The sequence below is a fragment of the Corapipo altera genome, unplaced genomic scaffold (genome assembly GCF_003945725.1).
Source record: "Corapipo altera isolate COAL_440 unplaced genomic scaffold, ASM394572v1 22b, whole genome shotgun sequence".
Classification (NCBI taxonomy): Eukaryota; Metazoa; Chordata; class Aves; order Passeriformes; family Pipridae; genus Corapipo; species Corapipo altera.
Genome location: NW_020884876.1, coordinates 15,101,079 through 15,119,961, shown reverse-complemented (window position 1 = coordinate 15,119,961; position 18,883 = coordinate 15,101,079). Strand labels below are relative to the sequence as shown.

Genomic DNA, 18,883 nt, shown 5'->3' with positions numbered 1-18,883 from the left:
CCATGATTTTTCTCACTTTTACTTTTCTGATTCTCTGCCTGGCAGAGAATCAGAAAATTTTACTTTTCTGATTCTCACCCTGAGCTGTGGTGTGGGGCTAAGTTGCCAGCTCAGTTTAAACCATAACAAAGGTCCTAGTAAATACATATTAATCCTTTGAAAAACGGGACAAGGAATACCAAGTTTGTCGGTGCCTTCCAAAGATGACTGCAGTCAATTTCTGTTTCAATTCACAGCTTTTCATATGCCTAGCATTGTACTGTCAGTATTTAGAGTCCTGAAACCCTGCTGTTGGCATAGAAAAATATGAAGTATCATACATGAGTAGATCATGACCTTATTATTTTGCTACATGCCAGTGATGGACAGCTGATGTAGCTGCTGATCTTCAAGTGAATGCACTTACATTAATACATTAATATAGATACCCCTCCTATAATTCATTTGTCTAAGCACACGGCATTTAATGTTGGTTAGTCAGGATGAAATTAGTACTAATGCAATGATGGCCTTAAATCAGTTAGCTCAGGAAGGCTATCCCTGTCACCATGGCAGCATGGCCCTAAGAACCGGTTGTAAACTCATCAGAGGACTTGAGCAAACACTCAGGAGCATGGCTATTTCCCTGTTGCACTGCTATGGTTACCTGAACTAGCATATCTAAATCTGGTATGGGTAAATCACTGCAATAATAAGAGTCTCGTGAAGAAACTCATTCTATATATCCATTCTTCATTGGGATTTCCAGTTGAAATGCCATCTGCAAGTTATCCAAGCTTCAGTCTACATGACATTTTCTGTCTGCCAGAAAAAGCTGTGGAGCTTGTAACCTGTTCTCGATTGCTCTCAGTCTTCAGGCCACAGTACTTTTCACACCTTGCGAAAACTCTACAACCACCATACAACAGATGGGAAACCAAAGGTCCTGTCAGGAAAGATGGCAGAACCAAGACGCTACGGGCACAAAACCAATTAATTCAGCTGGTATTTTCCATCCTGACCTTTCCCAAGAATGAGGACAACTAGGAACAGGCTGCAAGAAATGCCTGGACAGTGGTGGCCCACATCTGTGGCCACTTTTGCTTAAGGCAGCTGGGAAGCCATGAGGCACTTGCCTATGTCATGGACAGTGCAGCACATGCAAAGTCCAGTGCCTCCAAGACGCCATCTATGAAGGTGTGGACTGGCAAATTTGAGCCTCTGCAGGAGGCTCAAACACGGGATAGTGGAGTGCTAAGATCTCCACAGGCTTTCAACATTGGGCATCCCCAAAATCTACAGTGGATATGGAATAAGTCTATGAGTGTCATTTGTACCCAAAACGAGATAGATGGATAAACACTTCAGGTTTCTTTCTTTCACTGCAAAAGTTATAAAAGGGAAACAAAAATACTGTGAATAATTGCAGCCACATTGAAGCCAAGCCCACATTCTATAAAGCAGCTTTGCAAAGACAACATTGTGTGATTTCATATTCAGTGGCCCTTTGCTGCAGTGCCCAGGTAGCAGTGGGACAACACTTTGGGAGCAAGGGTGAGAGGGAAAGGTTACTAAGCCCCTGTGAGTTATCTGGAGACTCACACAACACTGGAATGGCAAAACTACTGATAGCTGTCTCTGCCACTTCACTCTCCACTCAAAATCCTTGACAGACACAAGCCTGGACTCCGGCAACCCACCAATCCCTGTTGTCACAACAGCTCCCTGGAGGCTTTTAAAGACAGTCAAACCTAAAAGTAAGTATAGCAGGGGCTAAAGCAGCCCCACGCAGCTCTGGCAGCCAGGACTCTCCACACTGAAAGTGAGAGGACTCTGCACCTCACACCTACTGTGCATGGAAGGACTATGGACTGGCCAAAGGAAGCTTTGTGATCACCATATTTAGTTTATGAAAATGAAAAACTGTGATTCACTACCTATCAGAACCACAATATCTTCTTGAGCTGTGACATTCATGCTGTGATTTCTCCATCCTGCAGCTATCATGTTGGAAAACCATTAAGCAAATTTATTCAACTGCAAAGATACAAATCACTTAGTCTCCAAGCATGTCCAAGTCCATTACTAGTAATGCACTACTCACCTCAGTGGCTCATTAAAAACAAATAGTGAAAAAAATAAAAAAGAAAAAAAGAAAAAAAAAGAAAAAAGGAAAAAGAAAAAAGAAAACAAGAAAAAAGAAAAAAAAGAAAAAAGAAGAAAGAAAAAGAAAAATAAAAAAGAAAAGAGGAAGGGGCAAAGAGGTAGCTGTAGTATGCATACATATGCACAACAACATCTAAATATGAAGGCCAGTTTTCAAAGGCACACCAAAAGTCAACCTTCAATGGGATGTACTTCTAAAATTACCTTCAATTTCAACTTCTTTTCAACACAGAGCTCTTCTTGAAAACACTTAAACAATATATAGCTGCTTTCATGAGCATTAGAAACAGCATTTCAGGCAAGTTTATTTTTTGTGAGAAAATATTATGCGTATAAAAATGGAAAACAAATTAGATGATCATCTTACTGATCACAGCTATCACAACTGAGCAATACAACTGCAGAACCAGTTCATGCAGCTAAAATAAATTAAACAGTCTTTAAAGTTACACGGTTAAGAAATATAAGGAAACGTTTAGTTACTTCTTGACCCTCTACACCTATTTATTATAGCACTTTGAAGGACAAACCCCTAAACTGGTCGACTAACATATTTTCCAGGATATATTCATCCCACTATACCCTTACATCTCATTATATCCAACCTGAAATCTAATGCAAGTGGTACTAGCTATCTATGGCACAAATATGGAGTATGCATGTTACTAACACTGGTCCAAAATTTGCCAGGACTCTCGTCTCCATTTTGGAAAGTTTTATTCTTGATATAATTTGATGTATGAAAGTTCACTGAGTGTGTAAATTTTTGCAGGATCAGGTTATAATTATATATATTACACTATTACTGAGAGTGAGCAAATGCACACCATTTTTTCACATTAATAAACAAGTTGTTGTTACTGAACATAAAATAGAATTTCTCACCCTGTGTAAGCATGCTTCCAGTATAAATACAGCAGTTTATGACTGGGATATCCAACCACACAGAAGCAATTATTACCTAAATGATGAACTGTTCAAAATTAATCAAATTTTGAAAGGCCTGATACATTAGCATTTTCACCTCTGCATCTACAATAACATTATCTTTGTGTTTTAAATGGATTCAAATGCAATGAGGAATAAGTTGAATGGAGCAAGGACCACATCTCTTGTAAAATAGCACACTTCAGAAGGGAAGTTCATCAGATATTTATTACTATTTTGTAGAAATGTGCAAGCTGAAAATATTTACTAGCCTCAAAAGCAAATAAACACACTGCCAAATTCAACTGAGAATTTCTCAAGCAGTGATGCAATACATCTCATGTTCTGCACTTTCTGACAACATTTAAATTATGCACATAACCTAACATAACCTCTCTTCCATGAAGCATGTATTTTGTCTGAGGGTTGGTGGTTTGGGCTGCTGTTTTGTTTACTGGATTCATCTATTTTTGAGGGAGTACAGTATCCTCTACAAAATTCTGATGAGCCTGGAATCTCAGGATCTTTGAAGGCTTAACACAAGGATCCTTGTGGTGAACACTGAAATCGACACAATTTATTTTGAGTCTTGTTTGCGCATTTTGTTCACGTTAGAGATTATTATTATTTAATATATATATTGCAGAAGTAGACCAGTATAAATCATGCACTAGTGCTTAGTTGCTTTAGATTTTACAGGATATTCTTTCACTGTATCCTGTACCTAACGTCAGGCTTTGCAAATATTTCCACTACATCATTCCTGCTAATTTAGTCTTTGGTCTTTCCATTGATAGAGATAGCACTTTTCCATTAAAAAAAAAAAAAAAAAAAGATAGGACCTTATTTGGTATAGTTATAGGTGTTGTACAGCCACTAATCACCAGAAGTGGGTGACAGATTACAGTGCCCTGTTTTGTAGTAGGCTTTTTTTACCTCAAAATTTTCCACCTTTGCTATCAGTGCAGCTTCAACAGTGGGAGAAATGGTAAGATCATAAGTGTAAGAGATCCACAGCAAGCATTGATCAGAGCAGTCACCCAGCAAGTGCAGCAGTTAAAGCACTGATAGGTTCTTCAAGGCGATCTCTTCAGTGAGGTGGACTCTGTTATCATAACACAGTAATTCAATCACCCATTGTATGTAATTAAAACTAAGATGCTGGCATAGACAGGTCTCACAAGTCTACAATGTAAATCTTATCCCTTGAAAAAATCTATTAGTTAGAAGCATACAACATCTAGAACAGCTAGTAAAAAGGCTAGTTATCACATAGATGCTGTTATCTTAACTAAGAGTAAACACCACAAAACTTTTCAATAAACAAAACTATATGATGTGCAACTGGAAAACTTTCCTATACAGCAGTCAAGGGACAAACTACATAGGAATTCAGTGAGAAATCCACTATTTTCCTAAATAAAAGCTTGACTTTCTTGTCTTAATTCTTTTTTCATGTGTTGATATATTTTATTTGAATGTAAGCTTGCACTTCCTGCTTTTCAGTTTGCCTCAAGGTCAGAAAAGTGAAAAACTCATACCTTCTCTCCTTTTCCACCTCTCATCAGTTGTGTTGGCAATAGAAAGGCTGATAACAGATAAAGAAATAATTTAAAGAGGAAACACTGAGAAGGCAGTATCACAGCCTGGACATTGATGAAAAGCGAGGCAGCATTGCAATCTTTTTGCCAGGAGGCAAAGTTCAAAGGACTGTACTAGACAGGTCTAAACCCTTGTAATAAAACACATACATAAAGCGTACATTTCACCTTTTTGCAAGATGGTGACCAGGCTTGCAGAGGGTTAATAATAGCGTCAGCTGTTTGGAATACTAAAACATTACATCACATTAGATGGGAACATCCCTTATGGGAACTTGTGCTCACTGTTACTGCAGAGCTCCTTCATGTTTCACCATATCTCTAATGATAAACTGCAAGCAACACAGAAAACAGATCTACTGAAGCTGCAAAGCAAATTTACTAACTGAAGTCAAAAGTATAAATATGCGAAGAGCTGGAGGGTCATTTGAAATTCTCTCTCAAGTAATCACTCAGCCAATCTCTACACAAATTTGCCTGTCCTAACACTTCCTGCATTAAAATTTTACTGTGGCTGGTGACTGCCATCCAAAACATAAGACCAGTTATGTAGAAAATTATCTTCAGGAAGTTAACTCTTTCTGTCTGAAAAATTTATTGAAGTTTGTACAGCTAAATGGACACATTTATGTAAGACCAATAATTTTCCATGAAAATCGTGTGAAGTTCTAAAACTTAGAGTTTAGGACAAAAATATATCTGTGTTTCTTTCCTGAAATTTCCCGAGCAAATATAAACAGTAACTTGTATGTTAAATATTGCAGTAAGCACCTCTCTTTCCTAAATGAGTATGTTAAAGCTGTAGCAGAAAGGTACAAACTTGTTTATTTACATGATCACTTATGAGAGTTTTCTTTATAACATGGAAAATATATTTTTAAAAGATTTTCGCTGCTGAAACCCAGGGCACAAAAGGTCTGGCTGTGTAGGGGAGTTACATATTTAAAAGTTAACCAGCAAATAAAAATTAATTATAGAACTTTGCGCTTTTCAAGCATTGAGTTTTTTTCCTTGAACATCATTAATTTAAGACAACATAAATTACTCTTTAAATTAAAAAAGTTCTGAAATTATGACCAGTGGCAGAGAGGAATCTGACCCCAAATGGGTTCCCTGAAATAGAACATGTGGTCACACTGGTGGGGATCACAGGCATTGTTGCTACAGAGTTGACCTCTTTCTTTTCCTATTAAAAAGAAATATGTATATGTATTCCCTAGATGAATCTTAGAATCAAATTTTCTTGTTAGAGATGGAAGGGAACTGAAAAATAAGTGCACCTTCAAGCCCATGTAAACGTATTTTCCTTAAGTAAAAAGGAAAATTCATGTGTGTAGGTAACTGATGAAACCGTCTTTCGTCTAGGAGGGACTTCATAATTTATGATTATTCAGGTGCATGGCTGGTACTTCATTGTATTAAATAAAATCAACCCTACAGATTGTAGGGTTACAGAAGTGAGACAGACTAAGTCTACAGAGAATGTTTTTCCTTTTCCATTATTATTGTAATAATTATAATTATTTCTTATACTGCAGTAAGAACTTGGAGATGATGCCATGAACACAGCATATTTTCTTCCCAGTTTAAAATTTCAAAAAATGTACTCTCTAGATTATGCAGCTCTGCCACACACACGGAAAACCTCTCAAACTGGAAAAAAAAAAAAAATTATACAAGGTTTAGCCTAGTCTAATGTGTCCCCCATTTCCTTTCCTTGAGCACATCTGTCTCCAGTGTCAGGTTACCAGTGTGCGTTCTTTCTGCTTGCTGACCACCATTTTCTTCCCAAAAAATCCTGTCTCCCTCCAGGCAGGAAAGGCAGCTGAGAACTAATAGGCAGAAAAGTGATTTTTTTTTTTTCCAGAAAAAGCATAAAATGCCAAACAGGAGGAATAGGGTTTAGGTTTTGAGTCGGTTTTCATTTCCAAGATTAAAATAATGACAGAAAGAGAGATTTCTCCTAAAATCATAATTTTTGAGCTAATTAGTTTTGTTCAGAAAAAGCAGTCTTCATGATTATAAATGAAGAAGGCAAACATTATATTTGGCATCTGGTGCTGTACCCTGGGCTGAATAAAAAACATCCATTTTATTCGTGGAGGGCACACAGACCCTATAAAACCATGACAGAATAATCCCAGTGAAACTTGTGGTTTAAAAAAAAAATCACAGACGCCTAGACACCATTTCAAAATTTATCCCCTTGAGCAATTCTTCACCAACTTTTTTCCCTCAAACAGCAACTTACATATTCTTTTTGCATTTTTCTATTTTTTCTGTTGCACAGATGACATACCATCTTGCAATGTAATAGAAAGGAACAAGGAAAAGCCTAGAATTTCACCTAATGGTATTTGCAATTGGACTTGATGATGTGCTTCACCAAATTCTTTTGAAGTAAAGGTTTTTACCCCAGATCTTGTCTGGTTACTGAAATAATTCTTCTGGATCAGCAGGATGGATTAATTTGGGGAACACAAAGTTAGAAAATCTGGTTAGAAACTCTGATATTATATCTCATCTGACACTTCCAAGTCAAAATTAACAATTTTCACTTACTATCAGTTACTATCACTGTTGAGCATTCAGCATGTCTTCTTATAGAGCAGTAGAGATCCACAATGATCAATATATTTTTACAGGCCACTAGCAGGGGAAGAACTATTATTGAAGGGGATACAGGGATGAAACCAGTATTGCCATATATAACAATTAATTCCTGTACTTGAGAGGCTTCACTTAACATTTTATACTGATAGTATTTGAAAGTTGTTCTCAAATATTAACTATAAACACTATAGTTTATAGTTATGTGTTGGCCTTGAAAGAAAAGGTAGGATTCAATTTTTCTAAGTAGCAGCCCAATAGGGAATGCTAATTAATCTCTTACTCCATACTAGGAAGTGCCCACTTATCTTTCTTGCCTGTTGTTATAATGCAACTCTGCTTATTCTGCTTCTTAGTACTGTGAATTTTACTGTTTCTTCACATTATTTCATCTTTTGTTCTTGCAGTGACTTGCTCTCTCATTTATCTAAATACTTTTTTTCTGTATATGACAAAATATTCCCTCAGTAACTTTTCCTTTATTCCAGTTTTATTATTAGAAATGGCACAATGATTTCAAATTATTTTTTCCCCAAATAAAAAGACTGCAACAGTCACACTGTACTGAAAATTTAACACAGAACAATTTCTATCCAGTGAAGTGATACAGTACTTACAGAAATGTGTTAAGCAGAAGATAATGCCATGGCTGTTACTTATAGTTAATGTTTGATATTCAGGAAAGGCACTTCTAAATATTCCTTTTCACAGCTTTTAAAATTATTTCTGCAATATGCTAAGTATTTTCTTTTTTTTTTTTGCGTTCTGGATGTAAACTGATAAATTGACTATTTTGATCCTATCGAAGAGGAATTAGGGAACAGAATGTCTGTTAGAAAAGTAGCAATGAGATAGGTGATAAATGCTGAAATCATCATTCTTTTATTGTGTTCCTTTCAGATTGCAAGAGAAGGGAAGCTTTTGATTCAAAGAACCAATTCTTCTAGCTCATAAAGCATTATCTACAGACCTCCAGCTTTCCTACATACTTTACATTCCCTTTCCTCTAAAGCCAACACAAAACCCACCAGCAAGTACTGTGAAAAAGGCAAAACTATTACATCACTACATTCTAGCTAGTTGTTATTTGCCTAATTTCAAGCAGCAGTATGCCACTTGAAAGTACGTACCTGAAGGAAAGCTGCTTGCAAAAGAACTACAAGTTCTAGATCAGGGCTGTAACACATTTTAGAAATTTCTTCAGTGGATAGGCATCGAATTACTACTGTAGCTTATGTGAAAATTGCGATAAATATGTGATTTATTGTGACGGGTGGCTCGGATTTTATCGGTCAAATAAACCTTTGTAAACTTTTGCACAGGGTAACAGTGGAACTAGTAAACAAACTACAAAAAAAGAGACATAAATACTGCACTTAACTATTGTATCTTACTCAATTTCCTTTAAAATTTAATGTCTCCTCAGAATGTTGGTAAACTTGACCACATTCAGGTGCAGAAGAGGCCTAGATAGCCTGAGGGACTGACAGCAGTCTATGCATTCTTTCTGCCTTTTAGCTATTTACAGAGTCTCTATCACTTTGAAGTCTGTATTACTTTCCACCTTAGGGTTATGAGTCTGAACCTTACATAGCTGACTGCTGAATGAAAGTGATCATCATTTGCAGGGATGTATGAACAAGTTTGCCAATGTGTTCTCATTCATGGTGAGCAACAGAACATATCCCTAAATGTGTCCTGGTGCAGCCAGAAAACTTAGGATATTGAGGATGTAACCCTGATTCTGTCACAAACTTGTTATGTGATTTGGCCACAGCACTCCTCTCTTTCTCTTTGTATTTGAAATTATACTCTATTTATGACAATTCTGTCACTGGCACCACGGGGACCCTGATATCAGCTGAGCTAGTGGCATCAGTATTAAAGAGAAGTCTAGTTTAAAGGTAAGAGATCCTAAAGAGAAAACTTAATCACCACCAAGCTGTAGAGAAGAACACTGGGAAGTGTCTGCTGCTCATGTCAGAGGAAAGTGATCAACCAGCAGAGGATTTCCTTTGCTGGAGGATTTTCCTTTGTCTGAGACACCTTCCTCAACAGTCTTGACATCATTTCAAAACAACATTTAATAATTATTTTCACCATGTATTCAAGCTGCAAGTTGTCTTTTAAGTCATATGGACATACTTAGACAAATTAAATAACTTACTAATGATGTATAATTCTATGAGGAGGAACTAGCATGCACTATTAAGTTAAATAGACTTTTAAAGAAAACGAGAAAGCCCAAAAGTGAAAAAATACAGGGATAATTGAATTTAAAAACCCCAATAAAACAACAAACCAACAACAATTATATATTCTATTCTTTAAGAAATTAGGCAAATAACAACTTTATAAAACTTTCAATAATACTCATTTATTACTGATGGTAGTATTTAATCTATATAGAAATTTACTTTTTCCTGCATATTTTGAAACAGAAACTTTTCCCAAAAAGGAACAAATTTTAATTTTTTTTTTTTTTCAAATCACTAGGTGCTATTCTATCACAAGAAATCAGCAGGTTGAAAATAAGAAAAGAACCAGTCAAATTTCAACTGATGCCAGTAATTCACTGAATTTCAATGCCATCACTGCTGCTCCCACATTCCGCAAGTTTTGCCATTCTTCTCTTCAGGTTTGGGTATCTGCACCACCTGTTTTCAGCGTGTTTTTTTAAAGCGAGCTCTCACCATGATCTAGAACAAACACACTGCAATGTACAGGTGAGTTATGCAAACCAATGTCCCATCCAAAACTGCTCCCCTCAAACTGCTGGAACAGATACATCTGTTTTTTACCACGTGGTAAAAAAATCTCACAAATTAATTCCTGAATATTCTGATCCTTTAAAAATAATGGAGGGTACAAAAGACACCCATTAGCCTTAACTACTGTCAGTTGCACTTTGAATAGCCACAACTTCGCAGCTAGTTTAGAGAAGACAGAAAGCATTTGAGCTGCGAGGAAGGCCATGCTTGGGGGGGTTTCCCTGCCCCCGCTTTCGGGGGTAGAGGGGGAAACAAAGGTCGGGGGGACACTTCCTGCCCCTGCCATTGCTGTCTGCATGTGGGATCAATATGGGCAATGTAAAGTTTAAACAGTTGCAAATGGGGGAGGGAACATCGAGGCTTGTTTTACATATGTTTTTTTCCTGCCCGGCTTGAATTTAAAGTGAAGCGGCCGCATTGTTCGAGAGGCTCCTTGCCCTTACGCATTGACAGGAGCTGCTGTTTACACGGGCTTTTCATTCCTGCGCTGTTTGCTTATGGAAAATAAGGGGGAGTGACAGAAAAAAAAAAAAAGAGAGAGAGAAGGGAGAGGAGAAGAGAGGAGAGGAAGGCCCAGACCGCAGTGCCATCCAGGAACCTTGCCCCTGCCTGATAATTAACTCTGCTGGTGAAGGCGGCTGGCTCTGGCTCCCCGGCTTGTCACTGGCATGTGAGCGGGCAGGGGCTCCTGCCGCCCTGCTGGCCCCTTACAGCCCCGCGGGCGGCTGTTCCTACATTTCCTCGCCTATATACACATACGCACACCCTCTGAGCTCGCCTCCGCGCTGACTGCAGACATGAGACTCCAACTGCTCCTTTGGACCGTGTTTTTGCTCCTGGCGAGCCTCCTCCCAGCCTACGGACAGCGGCCAGGTAGGCGATGCCTCAGCGTGATGGATGTGGTGGGACGGGAGCGTGGGGTTCGTGCCTGCCGTGGGCATCTCCGCCGTCTTTCTCTCATCGCGCCCAACACGAGTTTCTACTCGCGAGACGAGTTTCTGCCTAGCGTATCGATCTGTGCGCATCATCTCTACGTGTAGCGGCAGCGTGAGAGGATGCCTCAGGTTATCTCAGGAGTTTGGCAACTTCGGGGGTGAGGGGGGCTGGGATAAATAGGGACCCAAGGTAAGCAGCTGTTGTAGACCTGCTACCGGGAAGCACCGGCGGCACAGGGTGGGCGGACAGCGGTAGCTCTCGGTGAGCGGAGCGGCGGGGCCGGGGCTGCCGTCCCGGGGAAGGTAACACCGGCCGCTTCCGCGGCTCAACTGCTGGGGCACACTGGCGGCCGCCGCCCCTCACGCCGTGCTTCCCTCCCTCCGTCCTTCTCTCCGCAGCCAACCTGGCCCTGCGCAGGAAGCTCCACCGGCACGGCTGCTCCCACCGGCGCTGCATGCCGCTCCACTCCAGGGTGCCCTTCCCCTGAACCCCCGCCCGAGCCTGCCCAGGTAAATCCGCGTGTGCCGGCTGCGGCCGGGAGCGCTCCCCGCAGTGAGCGCCTTTCCGAACTCACACCTGCCATTCGGAACAGTGCACGAGGCACTGAAGGAACCAAGCCAAGCCACAGGTGTGATCGCATCCGGGCTTCCCTCGTTTGGTTTGAAAACGGGGTTTTGGAGCGGCCCCGGCGGGGCGGTCGTTGCCCTGGGGCCAGTGCGCTGGTCCCGTCGGCCGCCGAATTGTCCCCCTTCCAGGCCACCGCCCCCCCGCGCAAATGCCTTCGTGAGGCAGGGTGAACAACAACCGAGTCCGCTAAACGGGCCGAACGCTGCCCTCCAAGGCTGTTGGCAAAGCTGCGGGGCAAAGAGTGTAATTAGTGTAAGGGCTGGACAAAGCGGCAGCTCCAGAGGATGCTCCGGGGCTTCAAGCACTGACACTTCCTTCGTGTTGGATGCTGGGCGAAGTCACCTCACTCTGCCCATCAGTAACATGAAGGTAGTAGCATTCACCCACTTCAAAGGGGATTGTAATTCTTAATCATTGTCAGCAAAAGACTTTGAGCTCCTTGGATGAAAGGCTATACAAGTGCAAAACATTAATGCTTTATAGCTGATGAGGGCATATACATTCAAATACTAAGTGACTGCAGAAGCACACAGGTAGCATATGCAAATAGGGTGGCATCAAAAGGAAACCAGGGCTCTTGCAATTTAAGAATGAATAAAACATGTAGTCAGTTGCATCTTCTAAACTCATTACATATTAAAATAATGTTGTACCCCCAGGCATGACAGCATGCTAAGTCAATGATGGCAGAATCTGCGCTCTGTAGAACCAAGATGTTTTGATTTAGGAAGTGGTTAACAGTGAAAAGGAGACCAAAGTCAAACTTAACAACCCTATACCAAGGACCTTGTCAATGCATTAACTGCCTTGGTGAAAAGAGCCTACACCACTCCCCAAACAGCCGTGCAAAAGGTACCATTCCACTCTGTAGTGCTGGCCTATAATCACGTGGAATGTGCATATGAGATGGTAAACTGGCAAGCTTGTGAAGTTGAAAAAAAGATGAACATATTTTAAATTTAATCTCAGATGGGCTTGCATACCAAGTGGCAGAAATAAGCTGCAAGTATAAAGGAGGACATGCCATAAGGATGCTTCACTACTGAATGCCATGTCTTCTCACTGCTACATTTAGACAAGAGACAGATTAAATGAGAGTCCATCATCAGTTTAAGCAGAAACCTAAAAAGATAAGCAATCAGATCAATTCTCTCAGCAGGCAGAGACTGAATGGACAGAGGGACAGTGGAATTTAGGCTCAGAGACTTCTTGAATAGATTCTGAATTATTTGCTTCAGCTCCTAAGAAAAGTAAATTTAACTCCCTTTTCCTCCGATTCAGCATCCATATCTGGAAATTGTCTGTGTAGAAAGCATTTTCATTTTCTCTTATATGTTCTGAAACCGCACATAAGGAATGTATTTTGCTTGAGACTGCAGTAGTTGCATTATACATGTGCAGTTACACTGGAATTACTTTCCCTACAGAATATAAAGATAAAAGGTATTTGCAGGGTTATCTCCTTTTCTGTGGGGAGTTGATTTCTTGTAACGAAAGTCAATAACAAAGCAAAACAGTGTACTTACTAATTCATAAGACATTTTGTAGACATTTAGCTGAAGATGCTTCTGCTTTACAAAGCTGTTTAGAACTCAATAAAGCTTGGCTAGGGAGTAAGGGGTAACAGACACCTGAACTAAGTCTCTTGAGTCATCATTATGGGTGCTCAGCTCCTTTATCTTAAGTAGGATTTACCACCTACATTCCCTTCCACTTTTAGTCCTAATTCAGCAAATATTTACATGCCTGGGTAACTTGACTCATGTGAGTAATCTTATTGATCTCAGCGGAGTTGTACATATGGATAAAACTATTTGCAGATGCAAACAGGACGGACCCTTAAGCGTGAATTTCAACTAGTGGTTGGAAACTCAGAATGAGCATAGCAGCCTCTCACAACATTTAAAATGAGGAGAGGGTTGGACTTGATTTTTTTTTATCAGTTACATAAACAAAACACAGGAGAAAAAATTAAATTTTATATTAGGAGCCTTCTTGGTTTTGGTTTGGGGTTTTTTTGTTGTGGGTTTTTTTTCCCTTAAACCTTGTAGATAAAATTTCCAAATTAAGAAACATTACTCCAAATTTCACCCATGTATTTCATAAATAACATATTCTGTTTCATATGAAACTACTGTAGACTACCAAATCTCTTATTAATAACTATTTCTCTCCTTTTTCTTTTCTCTAGCAATTTCAGAATGGGCTTTTCAGTGTTTTAAAGGAGCAACAGTTAAACAGATAGAGAATTTAAATTAGTCAAAAGTCCAGATCGACAACAGCTGACCTGGCAGCCCCCACAGTTCCATCTTCAGCAGTCCTGTCTGTCACATTCTGCTGGACCTGGAAGGGGTGGGGGAAGGGTGGTGACGGAGGATGTACATGAAACTTACCGGGTTGAATCATTCGATGTAAATTCCTTGACTCTCCTAATGACTAGTGAAAGTTAAAGACCAAATCAAACTTAAACCTGAGCTGGGGTTCCAGTGGCATTAAGAAGGAAGGATCCATCCAAGGAGACTCATAATGGTATGTAACGTTCAGACTGAATGAAACTGGATGTGCTGTTAACTACTCAATTCAGCCTGTATATAGGGCAGTATTTAGGGTGAAATAATGTCAGACTCCAGCACAGAACTGTGTCCACTTTTGATTTATAGTTTTATATATTAATAATATATACATATGTGTTTTAGCACCTAACATTACATCTTTATGGAATTACCATAACAATAACATAGAATGTGTTACTGTAATAGTACCAAAGTCAGCAGGTCCTACTGGCTTCACATAGAGTAAGCATAGTGAGAGTTTACAATATAAGAAAGCAAAGAGAGTATTATTCCTCATTCTGTAGATAGAGAATTGAAGCATACAGAGATAAGAGATTAGCCAAGGGTCATGCAAAACTGATAACTCAGATCTCTTAAGTCAGGCCTTAAGGTCAAGCCCATCCTCCTGTCTAATGAGCTGTTACTGCAAAGCCTATCATTTGTTCTCTTAAACTGGGCTGCCAAACCAGACAGTTAAAACAGTACTACAGAACTGTTTGCTTAGTAGTCTTCCTAAAATACCCACTGCAGTATTATAAATAGAGCATAAAAATAGACCATTGAAAAGAAACCTTTGTTTGATCAACCAAAGTGTTGTGTAGTACTCTATTCCTGTAATTTAAATGAATGGGATATTTGAACATGGCACTACAATGAATGAGAGATTTCAGACAGAAAACAGACTGTTCTTTTCAGTACTGTAGGTTGACAAGACATTTAGCTTTTGAGTTTTGTTCTTAAAAAATACATGTTTCACATCTCCTTTTTATATCAGCAGAAATTACATACCTACATATAAAAGAAAATGCAGTAGCCCTTTCATTAGCACAACTAAAACAAACCTTAAAATAAAACATATCTAGATTTTTAAGTCATTGCAGTAGACTTGAAATGTCATTATTTTTTAAAAAATTTATAAAGATGAGCAAAGATCAACATGACAGTGATCCAGTATTAAAATTTTCTTCTTGCAACACATAATTTCTACTAAATGAAAGAACAGCAATCAAGAAAACTGGCTAGTTGAAACTTCCTAATCAATGTCTATATGTAATCCCTTATATCTAAGAACTTGAAAACTTAATTGAATTCATACTCCCAGAACTTAACAGGAGTTTCAAATTCCTCTGCATACAGAAAAAAAAAATTAACATCACACCCTATTCCAGAGTTGTGGAAAACCATCATAAAAAGATGGTCAAACTTGTCTATACCAACAAACAGTCCTGCAGGTAAACCTTTGGAGTCTTGAAAAAAAAGCAGTTTTCCAAAGAGGCTTAATATATTTTTAAAATTATTTATTTAACTTGGCTTTCATCCGTATCAATGGCTATCTCTGTTTAGAAGTACAGGTAAAGAGTGTGGGAAAGCAAGAAAAGAGTAGCTGTTTAACAGTTATGTCATATATGAGTTTATGGATCTAATGTGGCACTGGATATTTTATATAACCATAATTATTCAATTAACTTTGATAAAATTGTAAGAAAAACATAATGTATCTAATAAGAAGCTATATATGCATGTTCCTTCACAGAGGAAGCCTGTTGTCAGTCTGCAAAATTATTCTAAATGTCTGTTCTTTAAAACATGCTGATACCATAAAATCTTTGAAAAAGACATTGATTGTGATCTTTGATAGATATGTTTATCAACTGGTTGGTTGATTGTATATTTTGTACAAAGACAGTATGCATCTCAAATAATATCTCATTTTAAATAAACTTTGTACACTTCTCAAAATCTATTTTCCTCAGCTGTCAAAGTCAATGCATTTAAAGAAAATGGAGAATTTGCCTAGTTTTCCTGTGGATGCATATGGAATCAGTGTGTAAAATTTTTCTTACTCAATTTTTGACACAAATAAATTATAGTTATTCATGGAAAAATTTTCCTGACATTTTTGAAAATGCAAAATGCTGATAAAAGTCATGTACAAAGAATGCTAATTTAAAACTACTGGTTGGTATAATCACAGCATGATTAACATGACATCATGATACCCCACTAGGATTACAGCAAAACCAGACTATGCTTTGTCCCCGAGCCCAGAACAAGCAACATTTATAATTACCTCTCAGAATAAAATCTGAATGTTCTCACAAATTAAAAAAATTGTCTTTTTCAGGAGAAAAACAAGCTTAGCAGCAGTCTGGAGCATAACAGAAGCTAAAATGTGCAGTAACTTCCCTCATTAAAGGTTGGATACTCTAAATACATTTCTAAGTGCTAGATGCCTTGCACAGTAGAATTAAGAGAGCTGAGTAGTAGCATCCTACTACAGCACAACACTAGCACAACACTACCTTGACTTTTACCTTCAGTGGGAGCTTCAGAGGACTTAGTTTTCAGATGAGCTGGATTTGCCTTTGGCTTCGCTGAAACTGTTTTCATCCAACGTGTGCCATGTAAGGCTCGTCGTAAAAACAGTTTTGCTTAAGAGTTTTTACATATACAAACATGAAGCATTTGGACACAGTGCTACAACAGGCGCATTGACTGACCTCTCCTTGTGTGTGTACCAGTGTACACTGAAAGGAAGTTTGTACAAATACAAATTGCTGTGTACTGAAAATCAGAATTGATGTTTGCATGGATGCAATCTAACAATCAAGACCTGATACCAAGGTAGATTCAGACCTCAAAATTCTGAAGGGCAAAACGTGAGTCTCTGAAACTTAGAATTAACTCTTTGTCTTAAAGCTGTTGCGTTGGAAAAATGAAAATTTTATTTTAAAGTATGTTTCATTAAATCTTGTAACAGCAGGTCAACAGGAAACAGAGGTAAATGCAAGGCTTCGGTGAGAAACAGCAGTTTAGCATGTTCCCAAAGGATAATAAACAATTCACCTCTTCCCTTTCCAGTATGGAAAAGAGGAAATTATAGAAGAATAAAGACTGAAAATATTTCCCTTGCGCCACATACATATGCTATAAATATCCTGGTGTCTGTACACAAAGCCAAGGGTCACATAAGATTTATATTGACATCAATCAGGAGAAACATTAGCATGGTAAATAAGTTTCCAACCTTCAACTATCATCGGACAAGTACAATTAGCATATTGATACTAATCTGATGGCCTTTCTCTTTGTTACTAGTGATCAGCTGTAAAATATTTGTTCCAAGAGGGAAACACTCCAACAGCACAAACAGGGCAATATGTGTCTTGAGTTAGACACAAGAATACCTAAGAGCCTAACTCATTCCAAGGCTGAAGATGCTTTTCCTCTTCTCTTGAGAGTTACCTGTTAAACTGTTGTCTGCCCAAGTCCTTTTGGTCCTCGCTGCAATGTTTTTTAGATTGACTCTGGAGGAAGCCCACTTAACTGCATGTTACTGTAGAACCTTAAAAGCAGGAAAATCCTGTTCAAATCTTTTACAATCAGTAATTTCCCTTGTGAGGTGAAATATTAAAGTGTTTATATAGAATATCCACTATGAGCTATTCAGAAAGACAAAACAAATACTGAGAGTTTTTCCCTTATATATGATGCGTATCCACAAGATATCACATCTTTTCTTTCATAGGTACAAAATATATAGCTCAGTTCAGCATTTTACCCAGAAATTATTAAAAACCCACAAAGTGAACATTTTTTGGGCAAACCCCAATCCTTTATGTTTCTTAGGTGGTCTGAAATACTTTCCCCAAACCTGAAACACATAACTTGTTTCTCTACAGAAACAAAGCTATTGGGGTAATACCTGGATAATAAAAAATAGAACACATTAATTATTTTAATGTACAGTTGTAACATACATTAGGAAACATTCCTTCATTTTCATTATCTTCTTCTTGTCCCAGCTGCAATCCCATAGATCTTACCAAGACCAAGAACCTGCAAATACCAATGCAGTTCAGCAGCTGTAGTTACATAAAGAGCATCACAGCAGCTGTTCACAGTTACATGTATTCACCTACATGCACGTTTGCCACACATCCCCCAAGAACGGCTGTGATGGTGGTTAGCAAAGTGCTGCTTTGCAGTGGAGCACGTGCAAACCCCTGTGCTCACAAGGCAGTACTTTTCCCCCGCCCTGAAACTTGGACCTGATGCTTCACTGCCCACTGCATGTGCAGCACACTATGGGTTTTACTTCAGGCAGTGATATCCAGCTCAGGAACAGGTGCTGACACTGCAGCGACCCCAGCTGCAACACTGGTGATATGGACCAAGGGTTGCTCCGAAGCTGGTCAGACAGCTTTGGCCATCACCAAACCCAGCACCCAACCCTGCACCAGCAGAGGTTTCCAATAAGCAAGACACAGTATAACCAGAACAATTAGGACTTATTTTTCAATTTCAGCACTGTGGCATGACAACTCAGCAAGCTCACACACACTGAGCTTCATCTCTCTTGCACAGCAGCAGCCCTTTCATGTTGCATATCAAGCACCTGAATGCACACAGTCTTCCTGAGCAGCTCTGCAGTCCTGTTCTGCAGGCCAGGGGCAGGCTGGCCAGCAGGAAGAGGTAGATGCCCATGGCAGCACCCAGCAATGCCACATCATGCACCAGGGCAGGCAGCACCAGTGGAACCCAGGGGGCTGAGGAGTATTTCTGCCTCTGAGCAGGGCAAAGGCTGGCCTGCACAGGTGCAGACAAGGGCCTTGGGACTGGCACACACAGCTCTGCATGTTGTCAAGTAGGAGCTACTGGAGCAGGACAAGGACAACTCACTGTAGCTCTACCAGGGCCCCAGTATAGAGGT

The 18,883-nt window shown here is 39.3% G+C and overlaps 1 protein-coding gene across 1 annotated transcript; it reads left to right on the top strand.

The window, feature by feature from the left end:
* Positions 1–10,455: 10,455 nt before the first annotated feature.
* On the top strand, positions 10,456–15,353 carry APELA (apelin receptor early endogenous ligand). The gene is made up of 3 exons (XM_027635782.1): positions 10,456–10,927; positions 11,389–11,499; positions 13,809–15,353. Exons 1-2 carry the CDS (start codon positions 10,852–10,854, stop codon positions 11,475–11,477), a joined length of 165 nt encoding a protein of 54 aa, XP_027491583.1. The 5' UTR covers positions 10,456–10,851; the 3' UTR covers positions 11,478–11,499; positions 13,809–15,353.
* The last annotated feature ends 3,530 nt before the right edge of the window (positions 15,354–18,883 follow it).